Source organism: Chiloscyllium plagiosum, unplaced genomic scaffold (assembly GCF_037043375.1).
Source record: "Chiloscyllium plagiosum isolate Xiang-an unplaced genomic scaffold, Cpla_swu_hap1 HiC_scaffold_2, whole genome shotgun sequence".
Classification (NCBI taxonomy): domain Eukaryota; kingdom Metazoa; phylum Chordata; class Chondrichthyes; order Orectolobiformes; family Hemiscylliidae; genus Chiloscyllium; species Chiloscyllium plagiosum.
The window spans coordinates 44043800-44066633 of record NW_028270140.1 but is presented as its reverse complement, the minus strand read 5'-3'; the positions used below and the strand labels follow the sequence as shown (position 1 = coordinate 44066633).

Below are 22834 nucleotides of genomic sequence, written 5' to 3'. Positions count from 1 at the left end.
AAAGAGGGAGGAGTAAAACCATTATTAAACACCTCTTTTGATGATAGGATTTATCTAGACGCTATAGGAGTTCCTAGAGGGGTACCGGATGGGTACAAGGCTCGCAACCAGATTGCAGCAGGTTTTGAATCGGCTCTATTCTGGTGGGTAACGATCAACAAGAATGTGGACTGGATAAACTTTATTTTCTATAATCAGCAAAGATTCATCAATTATACTAGGGATGCAGTCAAAGGCATAACAGAACAGCTTGATGCAACCAGTAAAACGGCCTTAGATATGATCTTAGCTGAAAAAGGGGTGTATGCCTGATGTTAGGAGGGAGCTGTTGTACTTTTATTCCAAATAATACAGCACCTGACAGGTCAATCACTAGTGCCTTACGAGGATTGACCACCTTGGCAGAAGACCTGGCTGAGAATTCAGGGGTGGACACATCATTCACGGGATGGCTGGAATCATGGTTTGGGAAATGGAAGGGAGTGGTAGTCTCCATCCTGACCTCCCTGATAGTGGTAGCAGGGGTACTGGTAGCAATTAGCTGTTGTATCATACCTTGTGTACGGGGACTAACCCAACAGCTGATTAAGACAGCCTTGGCAAAACAGATGCCCCTAAAAGGTAAATCAGGCAAAGGAACAATGAGGGGATGGGTGACCTTGAGGCCAAGTTGAATGAAGTCTCAGGGATGATGCTTGCAAATTTGGGGGCTACATATCAGAGAAATGCAGAAAACAACAATTATTTAAAAAAAGAGGAGGGATTGTGAGAGGCCCTTGCGAAGGTTGTTGTTTCTGCAAAAATCATAAGGCAGAATCATGAGGGTATATTCCAAGAAATAACTAACTGAAAAGGGAGATGGTTGACTGGTAGAAACAGATGTATTGACGTGACCGTTGCAATTTTCACACATATAGGGAGTTAGTATGAACAAGATAATCAAATAAGACCCAGTGTTGCATCAGCAAAAGTAATAAGACCCAGCTATCAAGGGGGAGTGGGGGTTGCACGCCGATTAGATTAGCAGAAGTAAGAGGGGAGTACCAAGCGACTCAACTGAACTGTGTAAATTGTAATGTCACCTCCTGATCCGGTGTGCCTCCTTTATGGTCACCCGGGCTTGCAAAACTATATGAATAAAGACAGCTTCAGAGTTTGACTCTGACTGAAATTATTGAACAGTGAGCTTCGTTTCTCACACTAATTAAAGATGCAATTAGCCACATTTGCATTTCCGATAAGTCACAGGTGGGCTAAGGACTAGCAGAGTGGATACTGTTCCACATCACCTTCAAAAATCAGTCAGGGTGTGATTTCAAGTTAATTTTTTTTCATGAAGTGATCTGCAGCAATTCCAGGAATTTACAACTGCTGGAGCAGTGTGGAGGATCCAAATTCTTTGTCAAGTGAACAAGGGAATATGTACCATATAATCGAAATCTTAATTTCTAGCTGGTCATGCTTAGAATCGATTTGGGGATGCAAATATAGCTGAATCTGATTTTCCAAACATTTCTGTCCTAAAATTTTGGAAACTTCTGTTTCTTAATTGCTTTGTCTTTATCCTTTTATGGACTTAGTTAAAAATCACACAATACCAGGTTATAGTCTAACAGATTTATTTGGTAGCATTAGCTTTTGGGGCGCTACTCCTTCATCAGGTGGTGGTGGAGTACAAGATCGTAAGACACACAATTTACAGCAAATGTTTACAGGGTGATAGAACTGAAATTATATATTGAAAAAAACCTGGATTGTAAGATCAGGATTTTATGGACTGTAAGCATCGCCATGTTGACCATCAACAACTGCTCTTGAACTGAATGACTTACTAAACCTTTTCACAAAGGGCAGATACAATTACATATGACAGTGAGTGTGCAGTAGCATGCAGCCCAGACTATATAGGGATGGCTGCTTTTCCTCCCTCAGGGACATTAGAGAACCAGATGGGTTTTTATGTCAATCAATTTCAGATAGTTGTCATGCTGCACCTAATCTTGAAATGCTTGACATACACTGATAACTAAAATGCAAAAATATGTTTTTCTACAATTGATTGAAGTAGAAGGACTGACAGTACAAAAAAAATTAAATTTAATCATTATTTTACAATTGCACAGCCCTATTAATTTCATAAAAACATTATTCCTTGTTGTGAATCTATACAATTGTACTCGTGGTGCATCTTCAGACCATTTTAAATTTGATAAACTTGAACACCAATTATACATCATTGGGACCTACAGGGTGCTGGTTGCTGGCTAAAAGAAAGGTGTGATTTATGTGGCCGCTACGAACCAATGAGTGGTACAATATTCCAATTTCTTCACAAAATTCTAACTCCAACACTGCAAGTAGCATATTAAAAATGTTTGATGAGGGGAGTGGCGAGGTCTATTATTGCTGATCTGCAAAAAATACATTTAAACGTATCAGAGCTGTCTCAATATAATTAGATACAAGATTTTGAGAACTGCACAATCTTCAGGCAAGCTGCCCATGAGAAATCAGTCTAAACTACAACTAGGCCACATTCTCAAGGAACTAGTTACTAGTGTGCTACATATAAAAGGAAGGAATATGACTCTGGCTCCCAAATTTTCATGATAATAATGAATAAGGTTTTTTGGCCTTATTGGTCCCTATCCATCCAGAGAGAGATTCCCCTGACACCCAATTCCTTTTCCCCACCTGGTAACATCCAAGTATTTGACTCCAACACACTCCCTCAGTTTATTCTACACAGAGACTTCCCAGGGGAGCAGCACTTCCTGATATCTATCCTTACCTACCTTTGGTTTGAAGGTGCGTCCCCTAATTCTTCATTTGCCATTTTACAAAGTAATAATCCCAGTTTAACAATGCTACCTAATATGTTTCTCTAAGAACATCTCTGAGGTGGCTCCTTCCAAAAAGCTAAAATTAGTCAGAGCTCATCACACAAAATGAATATTCCAGTTCTTCTCTCCTTAGCCCGTGAATGGTGTCTCTTGATGTTCAGCACTGGATGCAGTATCCAAGGTTGAGTCTGACTTCAGTACTATACTGTAGTTCTCGGAGCACTGAGTGCTCATCATCTTGGAGTACGTATTCTATCTATTTTCTCTTCTTATAAGTTTTAGGACGAGCCAAACCTCTTCATCACAGTGTCATTTGAAAATGAAGCAATGATATTTTAGCTGCATGTGATTTCATGTTTTTTAAACAAACAATCTTATATTGAGAAATGTTAAGATTTGCTATCATAATTAAATAGGGGCAATAAAGTGGAAATGGGTTGAAACAAAAATCTTACCATATGCAGCCAAACATTTGTGATCAGCACTTGATTTTTCTCATCCTAAAACAAAAAAAAAGAATAATTATTTACAATTAAAACAAGATTGCTGCCTTACAATAAATAAAAACTTTTAAAGAAATATATAACTACAAGGAAAGGACCTGAATACTACAAGTGAATTGGATATTTTAGAAACATAGCTGAAATGATCTTCCAGGTCATATTACAGAGAACTACCAAACTATCATGGAAATGATCATATCAGACACATAAGCATTGGACAAGTGCAAAAACTGAACAAATCAGCCAAGGACAATAAGGGGATATAGAACATAAGCCAAATAGGCAATATATGGTATCTATAGATCTAAATGTCACAGGATTTTTATGAAAAGCTAGCAACGAGGTGGCGTTAATATTCAGCGTGGTGATGTTCCAAACCAAAGTACCATGGAAGTAAAATCCTTATCAGTGTTTTCTCTATTATGGAACGATTCTGATCTTGTTCATTGCAGTTGAGGAAGTCCCTGAATGAGGAAAGTGAGGAATGAAAGCCTTCCAGTGACTAGAAGAAACACTGGAAGGTGAGTCATTTGTACACTGTTAGGGACTTCAAAGTGACACAAGTTTTGAATTCATCACACTGCAGGACAGACCAAGATAGATCTTAAGGGAGAGAATCCATCAGTAGTGTATCAGAGGTTATCCATCCAGATAAAGTGTGAAACTGCACTTGCCAGTGCACTGGTAATGTATTTGTAAATTATTTCAGTCCTCCCATCTCTGTTAATCTATAAAAGTTCATTCCATCTTCTGATTTTTACTTGTATTTTGCAACAACAGCTTTAATTTTACCCTTTACTTAACTTGTGTCCTTTTTGTGTACTCACTCAGTTTTTTCTAAAGCAATTCTTTGTTCTTTCTTTTCTGTAACGTTTACTATCAAACATCTTGATACAGGCTTAGAGGCAATGCTGAGCCTGTCTATCAAAAGATATTGTGATGGGCTGAGCCTATACAAGAAGGAACACACGGTTTACAATTCTCCTGCCCCATGGTAGTTGTAAAATCTAGGTGCCCTCTTAATACAGGCATTCTAATGAACTTAAAAAGTGGATCAAAGAACTTAACTGGAGCTATTCTCTAGATTCAGCAGTAGGATCTTCTGGCTCCACAGACCAGCAGTCAGACATTATTAATGCCCAAAGATCATTTGAGGAGAATAATGGGAGAGGTATATTAAAATACTTGAAGGAAACTTGCAGGTCTTTCAATCTTTGGTGAACATCTATGACACTTTCACACTCTTTGGCCCATTAAAGCTCTGGTACAAGGTCCACCACTTGTTTTTTTGGACACTACCCCTATTTCAGTGCTCAGTAAATGCAGGAAAATGCCAGCAAGATGGTAAGCTGAAAAAACCCCATTTTACCAGATGAAAATCCACTTCCAAACATTTTAGAGAAGTCTTCTGATGGCTTCATCAGGACAATGATGCAGTTGAAAAGCAATTAACTGGATCAAAACGAGGTATTAGCTTATATGGCAAAGTCACAGAAGTAGGAGAAGTATAAACAAAGACTGCAGCCAGGTACAGCAGTTTGGTCCATAGATCCAAAATTGCACCAGAAGATCCATTGACACATTGAGTACCTGAGACAGATGCCAGTTTGTGGGACTTCTAAGCAACCAGTGTCTTTGAGAGTATGTATTATTGCTTGGTGGTGTAATAATGGCATATCACATTAAGTGAAACTGTATCCAAAGTTGTGGTGTGCTATTGATATCTAGGCCAGAACCTGTAGATACAGGTAAAGGGGTCTTCACAACTGTGGGTGATAACCAGATAATGGGGGAAGACAAGTTTTAAGGCTGATCGGGAAGCATGAGAGTTTGAATAATGCATGAATGATGTATGCTCACAGAGCAAATAAATTATGAATATCAATTCAACTTCAGTCAAATTGACAAAAACGACAATTGGAAGGCTGGCCTTTACACCACATATTATAGTACATAAAACTTCCATAAACCTTAACAGCAGCCAAATATCTTAACAAGTTTTACTCCATTCAATATACAAAATGTCAAAGTCCAAATGCCAAATTTTCTGTATATTTCATTAGCTCCTTCAAGGAGTTTACATAAGTCTTGGAAATAAAATATGTCTTGCCAATGAGCTTTGATGATATTGCATGCAATTCTGGTCTCCCTGTTAGAGTAAGGATGTTGTGAAACTTGAAAGAGTTCAGAAAAAATTACAAGGATGTTGCCATGGTTGGAGGGTTTGAGCTATAGTGAGAGGCTGAATAGGCTGGGGCTATTTTCACTGGAATGTTGGAGGTCGAGAGGTGATGTTGTACAGGTTTATAAAATCATGAGGGGCATGGATTGGTTGAATAGACCAAGTCTTTTCCCCAAGATGGAGAAGTCCAAAACTCGAGGGCATAGGTTTTTGGTGAGAATGAAAAGATTTAAAAGGGACCGAAAGGACAACTTTTTCATGCAGAGGGTGGTGTGTGGATGGAATGAGTTGCCAAAAGTGGAGGATGCTGGTTCAATTACAACATTTAAAATGGATGGATATATGATTAGGAAAAGTTTAAGAGGGATATGGGCCAAATATTGGTAAATGGGACTAGATTTATTCAGGATATCTGGTTGACAAGGACCACTTGGATCAAAGTGACTATTTCCATGCTGTACAGTTCTATGACTCTATCAAAGATTTGTTGTAATGGTCTCGTCATGCACCAGTATTGTCCCTGCCTCTGAGGCAGTAGGTTCAGGACATGGTGGCCAAGAGAGATATGTTTTTAAAGCATTCAAACAAATTAACTATTCAACTTGAGAGATTCCTGGTCAGCAATGTTGCAGAAAGAAATTTGAGACTCTAACATTGTCCATATCCTGAGGCTACAATTGCGCACGTAAAAATGTATGTTATCGCAGCAACTTGCTGGGCTCACAGGAACGTAGGGTGGTTGTGGCAGAAGTTAGAAATAAATTTTCTCCATGCAGTAATTGTAGACAAATTATAAATGCAACCTTCATAGAGGATCTTGTAATTGCACAATACTCTGCAGACAGCAGAAAATTCCCTTTCTTTGAGTTTCAAAAGCTCATGTACATATTTGAGATCTAGAATAGCTAGTTTACTACAAGTGTTTAAAAAAAATGCACCTTTGTAAATTTCCACACACCTTACATTCTAATTTTGGTTCAATATTTTATCCTGTGCATCCAACAGATTGATTTGATGGCCTGAACAGATTTAGCAGTGTATGTATGCAACATACTTGGCTGTGACATTGGTGATTTTCCCTGCCATACCCTGAAACATACAAGTTGATTGACATGTCATACTGTGAACTTCAGAAGTTTAATAACTGTTCATAGATTGAAAGCAGCAGCAATAAATCTGTCTGGAATAAATTGTTAAGGGACAAGGACAAACTGATATACAGGAATTGAAAGCACTTAGCCATGCCTGGGAGAAGGAGGACTTGAAGCTACATAAACAAAACTGATTTAACAATTGTTTGATAACTGGTTACCTTGTGCCACAAGGACTAATGATTGCCCTGCAGAAGAATTAAGGAACTAATCACAAAAAAAGCTGTGTCATCAAACAGACAGTTAAAGCCAAATGTAACAAGGAACATTGAAGTTACTTCTGATAAGAAGGTAAGCTGCAGATAAAATCTAAAGGATCATCAATAATGTTACACTATAAACTTGAAGGACAGAAAATTGAATAAAATTTCATCTCCAGCACTCTTTAGCAGTAGACCTACACAGGTCACTGAACAATGACTGAACCCTGGACCCAACCCAGAAACAGACACTTAGTTGGAATCATAGCTAAAATCCCCAATTAACTGGGTAACAGTTGAGCTGTGAGGCTTAACTTACTTGCTTGAGGAGTCTTATTTGATTGCTACATGCAATAACCTTTAAGTAATTGTTTCAGTATTTGATTTCTGTGAGATTTCTTGATAATTACCCAAATTACATGTAGCTTGCGGTTATTTTTCCGCAAGTCGTGTGCCCAATGAGGAGATACAACACAGCATTTACACAATGCCTTGAACTATTTCTTAGCACATCCCAAACAATGAACTACTTTGAAATAGAGTCACTTTCACTAAGTTAGTAAAGACAGCAGCAAAGACAAACTAGTTAATATTTACTTTTGTCGATGGTTCAGTGAGGAATTGTCACAACCCCAAGAATAATCCTGCTCCTGTGCAAAAACCACAGTTGGTTATTTAATAACTCTATCAGCAAGCAGTAGACACCTTGGTGGGAGGGAGGGGTGAAATACTTACTGTTTCTGCTACTCTTCCCTTGTCCTACCACAAAATAATAACATTTGGCTACCTATCCAAACATCTCCTTTACACGACTCCATGTTAAAATTTATCTGAAACATTCGTGAAGTGCTTTGGGATATTTTCTTACCTTAAAGGCTCTCTGTCAGACCAAGCTGTTGTTGGTTTAATATTTCATTCAGAATGTGTCAGTACAACTGTAGGCCTGCGGTGGGACATGAACCCTTAACTATTGATTTGTGCTTCATTTGTATCTTCGCCTGGGGAGGAAGGGGGTCCTTGTCCTCACCTCCCAAAATTTTTTTTAATGTTGTTACTTCACAATCTTTGAGTGCTACCAGAATCAATGTTAGAAAGGGGAACTTTTTTAACTCGTCATTCAGCCTTTCTCACCTGCTGACAGAAACACAGCTGGGTTGATTATGTTTACAGCGCTCTCTACAGTAAGTGCCATAGAGGAGCTGCAAAGATTGTTTTGCAGGTGCCATTGAGATTTGCTGTTGTTTTTTTACAAAAACATTTTTGCAAAGTTTGCAATGTTTCAGCATTGTTGATTTCATGCATGGTTCATTGACAATGCTGTATAACTGTTTCCCTGCTTCTCACTACAAAAGGAATGTGAGGTGCACTGTGATTTAACCTGTGATCTGCTTCAAATAACAGTGGGAGAAAGTGAGGACTGCAGATGCTCAGTCCTCACTTAAAAATGTGTTGCTGGATAAGCGCAGCAGGTCAGGCAGCATCAAAGAAGAAGGAGAATCGACGTTTCAGGAATTCCTGAAGAAGGGCTTATGCCTGAAACGTCGATTCTCCTTCTCCTTTGATGCTGCCTGACCTTCAAATAACAGTATCTATTTAAGTAGGTTGCAAGTTGCAGAGTTCGTTGTTTTGCATGTTATAATGAGTTATTTAAAATTCTCCATTTTCCAGTTCCACAAAAGTCCTTTGGCCAAGCAGATAATGCCAGAAAACGGCATTGAGTGAGAAGATCAGAAGCAGGTTGGATAGGCAGAATGACCAATTTCTGTTCCTATTTCCTAAGTTCTTAATGGCCATTTGTGGTACGAACAAAGTAAATGAGCGTTTCTAAGGAGAGGGAATTGATAACTTGAGGAAAAATAAAATCTATTCTCGTTCAAAAGGCTTCTGACATAAGAGTCAGAGAGTCTTTCCCCTAAGGAAAACTGCTGGTGCCTTTTATGTTGAGCTGTTAATGAATGGATGAATTCCAGTCGGAACTCTGCCGCAGATCCATTAAAATCAGCCAGGAGCCACATGAACCAGCTGTCCCTTATTCCTACACTTCTCAGCTAGGCTTCCTTTCTTTGAAAGAAATTCTGCATATGGAAGGAAGCAAGAGTTGTGTATTTAATTATGAATTCATGGAACCCATTCCATTGCTTTGACTTCAGCAGTGCTGTTAAGAAGAATCAGTGTGGCCGATAGGTATTTTAATCAGTATATTGTAGTGATAATAACAAGATTATAACTATAAACTTGAAGGACAGAAAATTGAATAAAATTTCAACTCCAGCATTCTTTAGCAGTAAACCTCAGAATAGTTGGACCTTATAGAATAGCCAGTTGGAACTCCGAATACGAGTTCACTGACTGGACCAGATTAACAGCCTAAACCAGGGACCCCTAGCTGACAGATAAAGAGGAGTGCTATAGATTCTGACACTTGGGTGCTGACTCTGACAAGACTGTGCCAGAGTAAAGGATTTCCCAGTGAAGATTAAAAGTGGCCACAGAATCTTCAAAGTGCCAAGATGAAATGTTTGAAAGGCCCACCTCCGTTCTTTGGAACTTGATTTCACTGCCTTTAACAGTGGGCCCTCTAGCCTTTCCTCATTACATGTCCTCACCTGCAATACTCCATAAATCCACTCCTCAACTATCCCCTAGCCTTTTACAGTGCTTATGTCAACTCATGCAAAAGCATAATCCCTATCTATCCAATCATATATTGTATGATAGATACAGTCTCACTAACAAGGTCTTATTTAAGGCACAAGTTTCTTCCCGTTAGTCGGCCAAGTTATTTTCCTCTCAGAAAGGCAGAAAATAAGGAGGAAATATGTTAAGAACCATTTATTCAGTTTCTGGTCAAATTTACACAGTGGAAACATTTTTTTTAATTTAGCAGCTGTAATGTCAAAGTCACAGGGACTGCAAATAGTATTCTTTAGTCTTAAGTTTCACAACACTAGTTCGGTAACATAACTATTACAATACCAGGGATAACAGAATGCAAATTTTCATATTGTGTTAGAATTCAAACAAGCATGTCAACTTTCCCCAACCACAGACAAATTATCTTATATTTTCTTCTCCATTTTCCCTCACACAAAGTACTTTTGCAATTTGATTCTGCAATCATTTAAATATTTATTAAAGCATAGGAATACAATTAAAATTTGTAAGGCATATTTCAGTGAATTATCACTAATATAGTTATTACAGCCTGCATGAAGACAGACTGAATGAGCCAATGGTGTATTCTGAAGGGATGCTTCTATACTCCACAGACAGCAACACATTAAAAGGCCCTGAGGAAACAAAGCTAAGTATAACAAAACATGAATAAAAAGTCAGAACTACTTGATTTGAACCAAATACTTACTTCAATTTTGAGTCATTTTGAATCTCTGACTAGAACAAGACCACAACTTATGCTTGTAAACAAAATATCACTCTAGTCAGGAAGTGTCAACAAAGCCAAAATAACTAAACTCACATTTCACTTACACCATTGCAAAACTGACAATGCAAACCTAGTTTGCTGTAAGCTTAAATGACAAACTGTATTCTAAAGTTATAAAGAAGGGAATATATGCCATGTTGCAAAAGTGAGAAACAGATTAGAGAGCTCAGTGGAAATATAATTAAAACATTGGACTTCGTGAATACTTTTAAAGTAGCGACCAGAAGTGGACATTGTTTAGGAAAGGGAATCCACAAACGAAATCAAAATTGTTTCTTCTATCATTATTCACTGCCAAAAGTGATATACCAGAGGCTAGAGTCACAAAAAGGAGGATGTGGTGGGTGAGAAAGGTACAAAGATGAAGATGATTACACAGATGAAGGGTGTGGCAGACTTACAATGGGATCTGACGATGAAAGAGGAAGATAAATGTAATATACTGAGGTGGTCTTGTAAGAAACATGAGGGTGACAAGCAAACGGAGACTGAGGCTTGGATTTTGATCTCAAAAGGTGGTGGCTCAGCTTGAGAAATTTCCCAATTTGTCATACCCATCTTAGGAAGAAATACACCGAATGGCAGAATCTTGTTCCAGGAAGGGGGCACGACAGTGTTGGAATTAGGTCTATTATACCCCAGTGAAGATTAAAAGTGGCCACAGAATCTTCAAAGTGCCAAGATGAAATGTTTGAAAGGCCCACCTCCGTTCTTTGGAACTTGATTTCACTGCCTTTAACAGTGGGCCCTCTAGCCTTTCCTCATTACATGTCCTCACCTGCAATACTCCATAAATCCACTCCTCAACTATCCCCTAGCCTTTTACAGTGCTTATGTCAACTCATGCAAAAGCATAATCCCTATCTATCCAATACTCTTTTCCTTACAGCACTTATGCCAACTCACTTATTGTCCACTGAGATTAAATGATATGGCAATTAATTTTCTATAACAGACTTCACAATGCAAACTGAATCAGTCCTCAATTGCTGAAGTCCGGTCAACACATTTAAATCCCCTATTAAAACACAAAAACCTTTGTAGTACATCGTCCACATCAAAGCAAGTTTATTTTTGATAATTTTTAACCATCAAACATTTAGATTCAGATCCTGCCCACCATCTTGAAAGATCCCAAGAGACTCCATGACCCTATATGAATCCAGGCCAAAGTGTGGAACAAACGATGAGTAAACTCTATTTTGATTAAGTTAAAGTTTGAGTAACAAGCCCAAAAATTAGATCATTGCATTACTTGAGCTTTGTAGAAGTGATAAAATTGCAGCAACAAGACGGCTAAGTTGGGTTATATATATTTACACAATATTGTACAGTGGTCTGGGTAACAGATGTTGATTTGAAACCCATTCCAAAGTCAAACAAGTCCCCAGACTTTGTACAATCTATTTCCACCTAAAGAGAGTGATAAAGAACTGGATTGGAACAAATGGGATAGAAGTAGAGTTTTTGAGGAGTGTCAAAACAATGGTTTTGGTCTTCGTGTTGAAGGTAGTAATGGTTTGCCCATAATTGGTAGTGCAGAAATCATCATAGGGTTGAGAAGGCTAACAAGATCATCCAGATATCAGGATGCAACAACCCCAGAAATACAGATGATGTCAAGAGAAAAATAATTCAATATTATTGCCTCTGCAGTACAGTGCAGCTCAAATGCATGATAGCACCACGAAGAATCTCCCATATTTCTGATTTAAAAGTTGAAGCCCCAAGAGACTTAAACCTAGGTGTTAGATACAGGGATATCAGTGGGAGTATTAAATAAGTAGTATGTTGGGAAGTGTATCAGGTGTTCTGAAAGTTGTTCTACGTAACCCAAACTTATAATAACAATCCAAATAATATGAGTTATTTGGGAATTATACTGGGGTGCTTTGGGTAATATACAAAAGCTATTTTGTTCTTTTTCAATTTATAAAAGGAGTGTTTTCAGATTGATGGAATGGTGCCTTCACTATGTGTTTTAAATCTTTGAATTGTTATTATAAGATTGTTTGGATTATTCAATTTTATCTACAGTTATTTTGTACTAAACTTCCAATTTATTGTGAAAACAAAATCTGCAGCATTACACATTTGTTTCAGCAAAAGACCACATTTTTAAAACTAAAACACGAGATATCAAGCCACATTTTTGAATGGAATCTGACTTGTCAGGTAGTAACATCTGTTGACATCAAAACATATGCCTTATCCCTGCTTCTTTTTCTACATTATTGATTCTACTTGAAGCTTGGGATCCCAGTGGATTAAAGAAATGTATATATTTACATTTAAAAAGAAGAGGACTCACCACTTATAAACGTGTTTGATGTATTTTCCATCCACAGTAAACCCTTTACTGCTGCCTATTGTCAAAATCTGTCATTTGTCTTCCATAGACAAACTAGAAAGGGGAATATTTTGTTCAGGATCTGTGCTGAAATTCCATTTAAACAAATGAGAAATGAATGTTTGATGATCACAGATGCTGTGGTCTTCAGATGACAACCCATTTAAGTTCAGAGAGAACAACAAAAATTAAAACATCTCTTGACAATTGGTGAGAGGTGGAAGCTAACTATTAACTTCTAAAAGGGTTTTAATAAATAATCACAAAAGAAATGATTGGTGACTGATGGACAAAAAGCAAAGTAGTGCAAAAATCAATCAAATCAAATAAATGAACAGCTCTCTCATTCTGAACTTCTCCCATCTACTTCAAGATACAAAACCTTTCTTTTTGATCAGATTTTTTACCATTTGTCTTTGTCAATATCTTTTTAGTGTGGCTCAGATTATACACTCCTGAAAAGTGCTGTAGGACAGGTAAATCCAACTCATTGTAGCAGTTACAAGATTGGATTTTCAAGGCTCATAATTGTTTATCAAAACAAAACTACTTGGCTTTCTAATTTCTTTTGTTATGACACGGGGTACAGACACACAGAAAAGCTCACCTCACCTTGTAATCTGTTAAAGTATAAGTGACAAAGAACTACCAAAACCCACTATTTAAAGAAAAAAATAACAATTTATTCTTTAACTCCAAGAAAAGTAGTATTAAACAACAATTACCTACACTGCAAACCTTCTTTGTCTTAATGATTTATCTATCTCCCATTTTACAACACTATACTGATCCGATAAAATCCCCCGATTGAACTAAAAAAAAATCAGATTTCGAAACCATACAGCTATCAGTCCTCCCTTTGTATTTTCCTCTGTAGATTTTTCTGACTCATCTTTTCTTCGGTCTTCTGATGCACAAATTTCATATGGGCGGCACGGTGGCACAGTGGTTAGCACTGCTGCCTCACAGCGCCAAAGATCCGGGTTCAATTCCCGACTCAGGCAACTGACTGTGTGGAGTTTGCACATTCTCCCCGTGTCTGCGTGGGTTTCCTCTGGGTGCTCCGGTTTCCTCCCACAGTCCAAAGATGTGCAGGTCAGGTGAATTGGCCCTGCCAAATTGCCCGTAGTGTTAGGTAAGGGGTAAATGTAGGGGTATGGGTGGGTTGCGCTTCGGCGGGGCGGTGTGGACTTGTTGGGCCGAAGGGCCTGTTTCCACACTGTAAGTAATCTAATCTAATCTAATCTTTCAGAGAGAGGGTCTGCAGACAATATGGTGTTCTTTGCCACTCTGGCTAACTGTTCAAAATGCCCAATTTTTATACCTCCAAACAATGGATCATCTCATTGATTTGACATTGTCAAAACATTAAAATTCAAATTTGATTGGATTTTGGTATCTTGAAGCATAAATTTAAACTGATTGGCCAAATTAGAGTTTGTTGTGTCACATAGCAACTCAGCTCTAGCTACTTGTTTCACAACCAAATGTTACATTTTTAAATTTTTCAACACACTCTGTGCTGGTTAAATCCTTGCCAGCTTTCACTCTCTGAAAGGTACAATATACTCCTACAACTTCATAACACTTTGCACTGTATAAAATTACCAAACAAAACTTAATCAGATTTACTGATGCTGCTATTTATTGTTATGCCCCATGCTTTTAGTAGTATTCTCATGGGTCCTACACGCAAGTGAAAATACCTAGAGAAGAGAGAGATCAACAAGTTCTGACAAGGCAAAAAGATCATAGCAAACCCCATGATGAGGGCCCTTGATCAGCCTGTCCAGTTTTCCATCCATGCACAACATCAATATTTTGTTAATTGTCTGTTTTTTGAAGGAGTTTTGTATGAATCTTAGAGTTTTAACTCCTGTCAATGGCTAATTATTGTTAGTCCGCAGCTAGAGTTTATTTATTTGTAATTAATAGTTCTTGTTAAGCACAGTAACCTGTTCTATCAACCCGGGTCTAAAAGACAGAGAAATTGGGAATTCTGTGCACTTTTTCTAAACTCCTGAATTTTTGTGACAACAGCAGAAGTGGGGCTTGATTTCCAGCACACTACTCCAGGTCAGTCATAACAATACTTATACCTTTGAAGGTTATTCCATTTTTACTAGAGTATCCTGAACTATATTCTTAGTCTCGAGCATCACTAGTTCATCCTTATCCTGGATTAAGGCTCTCTCGCTTTCTTCAAAAGTGCAAACTTTTATTTACACTTAATACTGTATATATGTGGCTGAATACAGCTCTCTGGTACTGGGTCTAACTTCTGCTCCCTTACATACTTCTCTCTGGACTCTTCTCTATCCTGCACTCCTGATGGGCAAGTAGCACCAGCCATGACATCATCATCAGAATATTCCTGTCCATTTCCTGTCCACTCCAGTTCCTATTTTCCTCCCCCCGCCCCCCACTGAAAAGCATTTTATGAAGAGATCAGTGCGTATTTCTACAGGGGAGATAAGGTATGAAAAATGGAGATTGAATTTTAACATACTCGCGTCATTGCGCAACCCCATTCTTGAACATTTTGAGATTATTTATTCATCAGCAGTGATATATTTAAAGACTCCATCTGAGTGCAGTTGGAAGCATGCTAGTGAGCCACTGCTTAAGCTGCTAACCACGAACTGAATGAGCTGAAATTTACTAACCAAGAGCACTGCTAAAACATCCATAATGGATTTTTGCTGTAGGTCATCCAAGTCCCTGAAACAGACAGCATGGGGATTACAGATGCTTAGCAAACTAGCATTCCAATACGCTTCAGAGATTTGAACAAGTTGTGCCTCAAAGCACTGGAGATGTATCACCCACGGAGTTTTCACAAATCTCAGGAGTTAGAAAAGTGGCCTTACAGTAGCATCTGCTCTCAAGATGACGTGCCCATCATAAAGTACTAATCATATCAATCTAGCTCATCTAGGTTGGATACAATTCACATTCCGGATACCAGATTCCTGAAGCGATTGTTCTACTCAGAATATTACATAGGAGATTCCCAGGAGTAGAACACCAACACTTTAGGGATGTCCTTAAAGAATCCCTGAATAAGTCAAACATCTTCTCGATTCATACAAGACTCTGGCCTCTGACTGACTAAAAAGGAGAAGCATACTTGGGAGCCCGTGGAACACACAGACTCTTTTGGGAACACGTAGAAGAAAAGTTAAGGGGTCAATGAGAGCCCACAAACCTCCGTATACCCACCCCTCAACCACCACTTGCCCGACATGCGAGAGAGTCTGCAGATCGAGCATTGAACTTATTGGCCATACCAGAACTCATCGAACTTGAGGGACTTCATAAGAAAACAAAATATTGGCAGATTGGTCAGATTGTATCTTGCAGTCCATTATTGTAGAATTGAGAAAACTGAAGTACAGGAGGTGGTAACTTAGTGCATCATGTCTGCACTAATTCAGTTACCTATATACTGCTCTCTCTGTCTCATCATTGCAGTTGATAAACTAGGATATATCTGATCAATTTCTAGCTTTCCTCCTCCAAGAATAATGACCAGATTTTAAATTTATCGATATTAAGAAGCAAAAGATTATCTTCCAGTTACCGGAATACCTTGTGAAGATATTATTTTTGTGCGTATGACTTTTAGAATCCTTTATTGTTGCATAAATTGTGATAGTGATGATGAGCTTATGGTAGAATGAGATCTTATTTAAAAGTAATACTTCAGGCTTTTTATGATGTAACATATTTGGAATCAATTGCAATAAGGCATAGATCTATTCAAAGTTTTTGTCAATTTCTTCCTCCCAACCAAACTTAAAAATTGCAAAATCTAAACATTGAAAGGAAGATACAGTACCACAATCAGCAATACGGTCAAATGTACATGCAAAGCTAAATTTTGGCTATGACAATCAGTGCATCTTGTAGATGGTACACACTGCTGAATGTTGGTAGTAGAGGCAATGAATGTTTGATCAAATGGGCTGTTTGGTGCTGAATAATGAGAAGCTCTTTGATTTTTGAAACAGCTGCATTTGATCACAGCCCCAACTTGCACCTTGCATATGGTGAATAGGTTTTGGGGACTCAGGAAGTGAGTTACTTGTCACAGCACTCCCAGCCTCTGAAAAGGTTCCTCCCTATTTGTTTACCAAATACTTTAATCAGGTGATGGAAACCATATGAGAGTAGCATGGGCTAGAGGGGCTATCGGAGTATGAATGAACAAGTGGTGAAGCTGAGGGGGTGCGAGAAGCGACGGGTAGAAGAGAACCTAGCAGCACTGTATGCAAATGGGTCAAGATCCCAGGGAGCAAAGGCATGATTTTCAACCAGCCCAGTTCAATGTTCTCCTGCCTCCAAAGGACATCCGGAGGTGGACAGTTGAACTCCATTCTGCTTCCTCCTCCCATAAGAAAATCCGGTCAGGATTTGGGATGACCAGGAGATGCTTAAGAAGGAGCTGGCTCTGCCAATTCATGATTTTTCCCCACTTGACGTTCCCATGTTCTGCACAAATGTCTGACCTGCAAGGTCTTCCTGAATCATGAATAAGATCACACAAAATACCATGGCATCAGAAAGACACAGGAAATTAGCTTTTCCTGAAAAAAAACTTCTGTCCTTACTACATTTGGATATGAAATTCCAACTTGGTGTCCAAACATCTGTGAAAAGCACTAGGGCAGATCTACTAATACTTACTGTAATATTTCAATTATTATTTATCAGGACTTCTAACACATGACATTCCTTGACCTTATTTTTAGCACGTTCATAAAACATCAAGCATCTTGAATCTAAGTGGCAAGTGCTTGGAAAGTAATAGGGCACTGAAGCAATTCTAATTGAATTCCATGTTATATTGGTCCTTTGCCAAAATGTCCTATTACCATCAACTCAAGATAAGTGAATAGTGGATCTGAACAGAGGTGATATACATGTACAACTAACCATAATGGCCCAGACACTATATAAATTAATGCCAATGCTGGAAGTCTAAAATCAAAACAAAAATGCTAACAATGGCCTGACAGCATCTGTGGAGGTAGAAACAGCATTCACCCTCTTTCCATAAGTGTTACCAGGCTTTCTGAATATTGCAAACTGTAGGTTCACAATTCGTTTTCCAACTTGGTTTCTTCTGTTGCATAATACTTCAATTTTCTTGCATTAGCTGATTTTCTACACATCAGCAGAAAGTTTTCTGCATTGTGAAAGGTAATATGTGGAAGATGTTGTATGTCTAATGTGAGCAGAGGAGAACAGATCAAAGAAAATGCAACGAAGCAGGTGTAAGACACTGCAATAAGAGAGTTGTATTCACTAACAGAAAGATAACATACTGTCAGTAAAGAGTGTGACTATATTGAAGACAGTTTGAGAGTCTTACTCCATAGTAAGGACAAACTAAGGATGCTAGAGAACACAAGTGGCAGTCAATAAATAGAACAATACGCAGAGTAAAAATCTATCTGATTCACTAATACCATTTAAGGAAGCAACATGCCATCCTTACCTGGTCCAATCTAGATGTCATTCCAGAGCCACAGCAACTTGGTTGACTTTTAACTGCCCTTTATGCAATTTGGGATGGGCAACAAATGCTGGCCTTGTCAGTGCTGCTCTTTCTCATGGAGGAATATAAAAAAAAACCCCAATGGTGAGAGAGAACCTAGACTTATCCCAGAATGCTCTTAAAGCAATAGCCATGGTATTCACATAAAGCATATTGAAACAAGACCCTATTGAACGCTGGTAACTGCCTACTTAAGAAAATGCTAATTTTTTTTATTTGCATGTATTAACTCCTAAGAAACATCTCTAGATTTAACAGTGGTTATGGTTGAGGAGAATTAGCTTTGGTCAGTAGAAAGCTCAGTTGTTGTAGCACAATCTGCACAGTCCCCTATTGCTACAAGTATCCCTTACATTCCACCCTACAAATTGATTTTCTTTATAAAATTTTGAGGTCACAATTTGATAATGATAGCTTTAATTGCTAATTGAAAATTTACTTGTATTAACCTGGGTGTCATTCGGACATATTTTTGAGAAATATGAATAAAAATCATTTGGAAAAATTGATCAAATTATTGGGATAAAATTTCTACAAAACTCATTGGCTGAAATTTCCTGGAACCAGCAGCAGAGTAATTCTTCACAAACCTGCATTAGTAAAACACTTTTTTAAAAGAAACATTGGATGGCTATCAATCTTTATAGTCATCCAATTTGATCAAGATATAATTTAGGTACAAATTTAATTATGGTTCACAGAAATTCTGCAACTAAAATTTTGCAGGTGAGGAAAATAGTGTCTCATTTATACAAATCAGGGACTGGGGCATGGGTTTAACTCATTTCTTGATTGGAAAATTGAGGTCTTCATTTAAATATTTTAATTGTGGCAGACCTCATTCAGGTTAACAGCACATACCTCCCTGAAGCAATGATCTTCCAGAAACGGACAGTGTTCAAGCATGGTGATGTACAAAAACAGACCTGACCCCTGACAGATAGGACTTGATAGAATTAGACTTAGACAAGACCACAGGTGTTCATGTGGGATTGTATTCATTAAGGGAAGAAAGTGACTTTTTGAAGATAGAATAATTTGCTACTTTTGATAGCCGATGTCAGAATTGGGGTCAGGTGTACAACAATGGGGAGATGCACATTGAAGATCTTCATACCCCTTTCAACAACATTCGCTGACCCCTCGACATCAAAAGTGCACAACCTATGCAAAAAAACTGAACTTTCACATCCAGCAGATCCGCCTTCTTGGTTTTTATGACAGACAATGCCAAAGACTGGGCTGTTTATATGAAATCTTTACAAACTAATAACTTGTCTTCTTTGGTGCAGACAGTAAAAGCAGTGAACAGATGATCTATATAGATCCAACTGCTGCTAGTCAGATCACAAATTTTACTGAGGCCGCTGAACTCTTGAGTAGTTCCTTGCTCCAGTGTCTTCATTACATTTGGCTGATTGCACACCATCATATCTCATCAATAGTGAATGGATAACTGGCCTAAATGTGTTATAGTTAAGGTCTGAACTACAAGCATCAGAATTCAAAACTGCTTTAGTGCTGTTGCTTGAAGGCACAATGTTGCCAGGATAAGAAAAAAAGCTCTCTGCTCTCCATCAAATAGATTATTAACACATCATTCAAGGATCACCGAGGTAAAAACAATGACTACACATACTGGAAACCAGATTCTGGATTAGTGGTGCTGGAAGAGCACAGCAGTTCAGGCAGCATCCAAGGAGCAGCAAAATCGATGTTTTGGACAAAAGCCCTTCATCAGGAATAAAGGCAGTGAGCCTGAAGTGTGGAGAGATAAGCTAGAGGAGGGTGGAGGTGGGGAGAAAGTAGCATAGAGTACAATGGGTGAATGGGGGAGGGGGATGAAGGTCAGGGAGGAGAGGGTGGAGTGGATAGGTGGAAAAGGAGATAGGCAGGTAGGACAAGTCATGGGGACAGTGCTGAGCTGGAAGTTTGGAACTCGGATGAGGTGGGGGAAGGGGAAATGAGGAAACTGTTGAAGTCCACATTGATGCCCTGGGGTTGAAGTGTTCTGAGGCCGAAGATGAGGCGTTCTTCCTCCAGGCGTCTGGTGGTTAGGGAGTGGCAGTGAAGGAGGCCCAGGACCTCCATGTCCTCGGCAGAGTGGGAGGGGGAGTTGAAATGTTGGGACACGGGGCGGTGTGGTTGATTGGTGCGGGTGTCCCAGAGATGTTCTCTAAAGCGCTCTGCTAGGAGGCGTCCAGTCTCCCCAATGTAGAGGAGACTGCATTGGGAGCAACGGATACAATAAATGATATTAGTGGATGTGCAAGTAAAACTTTAATGGATGTGGAAGGCTCCATTAGGGCCTTGGATAGAGGTGAGGGAGGAGGTGTGGGCGCAGGTTTTACAGTTCCTGCGGTGGCAGGGGAAAGTGCCAGGATGGGAGGGTGGGTTGTAGGGGGCGTGGATCTGACCAGGTAGTCACGGAGGGAACGGTCTTTGCGGAAGGCGGAAAGGGGTGGGGAGGGAATATATATCCCTACTGGTGGGGTCTTTTTGGAGGTGGCGGAAATGTCGGCGGATGATTTGGTTTATGCGAAGGTTGGTAGGGTGGAAGGTGAGCACCAGGGGCGTTCTGTCCTTGTTACGGTTGGATGGGGTGGGGTCTGAGGGCGGAGGTGCGGGATGTGGACGAGATGCGTTGGAGGATCACGTCAGACTTTAACATTCCCTTAGCACTACTCTGTAGGAGCAGATGGATTCTCTAGCCTAGCCTTCCAGTTGGATTTGGAACCATTGCCTTCTGACTCAAAAAAAAATGCAATTTAAAGCATCTGAACAAAGTTAATTTTGAGAATTTCCACCATTAGCACTTTTAAGTGTAAGGAGATCACACATAGTACAGTCAATTGCTATGAGTAATGACAATTAGGTTCAAACACCTACATAATTATTAATTCACAACTCACCACATCAATTATCTGTATTAAGGTCACCCCCAGATCAACAGTGAGTGGCTGAGACTCATTCAGTACAGGACGCTCCAAGCGATTGTAGTTTTTCAGCAAGTCCCGGTAGAGTTTCCTTTGGTATGCACCCTGCTGTGAAACTCCACACAAAAATTGAATACTGTCAATTTTCATTAAATCATATCAATAAGCAGCATCTCAATATATCTAAAATTATTTTCTCAAACGGTTTCAAATGTTTCTTCCTATAGAAAATACATCTTGAAAATTTTGCAAATTACAATGTGATTATTAAACTAAAACATTAATTTACTCATAGCTTTACATATAAAATGTAAAAATCTCAAACTGATTAAATTATGTATCACATATTCACAAATCATAAGAATACAAAATAATGCACTATGTGCATGCGTTAAGGAGGAAAGTTCAGTTGTAGTATTCAAAAGAGCATTTAGTATTTATTTAAATGGAAACCATTAGTGAAAATCAAGGAAAAGGCAGGAAAATGGATCTAAATTATCACACTTATTTGGAGAGCCAGTGCAGACACAGTGGGCCGATGGACCTCCTCCTGTGCTATAACAATTTCACAATTCTGTATACAAATTCTCCTTTGCTAAAATCCTGGATAAATGCAACATAAAATTATCTTCATCAGTAATTCATATTTGCTGGGTTAAGTAAATGGAATATTTGGCACTGTTAGGTACAATTCTTCAATCATAACCTCTTGTCAACTCTCTCCACCCATCATGGAAAGCGTTAATCTCAGGGCAGATATACCCCCATTAACAAAGCCACAATGGTGGTGCAACTGAAACAGAACATAAAAAGATGACATTGATCCATCTACTAGCAGAGATCAAAGCTGTGGTACTTCAAAGAAATGCTCCTATTCATAATTTTCAAAGATCTTGAACGAGCTAGACAGAAAAAGGCAAAGATTTTATTGTTAAACTTTATGCTGAAGCCCTTTTTTTTAAAAAAAAGAGAATTAACCCATCAAGAATCTCCTGTATTCTTATTAATTACTCATTCCATCGAAAATTGTTAAAATTTGAAAAAGGCTATGAAGATTTTAACTCTGAAACATGGAAAGGATTCAAAGTGACGCATCAGTACCAATCATGTTTTAAACATTAGGATTGATCAATATAATAAGAAAATGAGAACTCATTTCAGAATAATGTATTTGTTCAAGTTTCAACAAATGGGTGAGCTGTTTCCTTCACAAAGGTTTGTCAGTTCAACTTTCTGCTTAAATACCAAGCTGTTCCAAAGGCACAATTCACTGGGTTATGCATTCATGTGCCCCTCAATTAATTTCCATTCATTAGAAACCCTCTGACATCCAAGTTATCACTGCACACTGAAGAATATTCAATTATTCCCACATCGCCACTATGCAACACTGGCTGCCTGGTCTGCAGCAACATTAACCATCTGTCATTGTCATTCTGTAACTGAATGAAGAGTTATGCACCCTCAGGCAAAATAGCTACACTCTACTTGTCACCTTTCTCTTTATAACACATTGCGACTGGGATTTCACCAAGAACTGTTGGCATAAACTCAACATCTTTCAATATGTGGCACATAGACTGAAGCAATTTCCTGGGTTAGTAGATCAATAAAGAGAATGCTTGCTGTAGTTTTTAATTTGAAATGACATAGAAATATAC

At 38.6% G+C, this 22834-nt stretch overlaps 1 protein-coding gene across 1 annotated transcript in view; it reads right to left on the bottom strand.

Moving 5' to 3' along the window:
• Positions 1-22834, bottom strand: part of chrna8 (cholinergic receptor, nicotinic, alpha 8) — a 196897-nt gene that overhangs the window by 124083 nt on the left and 49980 nt on the right. The window contains exons 2-3 of the mRNA XM_043715303.2: positions 21150-21289; positions 3299-3343 (exon numbers count right to left, since the gene is read on the bottom strand). Of these exons, the coding sequence (XP_043571238.1) occupies positions 3299-3343; positions 21150-21289 (185 nt within the window). The remainder of the gene's footprint in view (positions 1-3298; positions 3344-21149; positions 21290-22834) is intronic.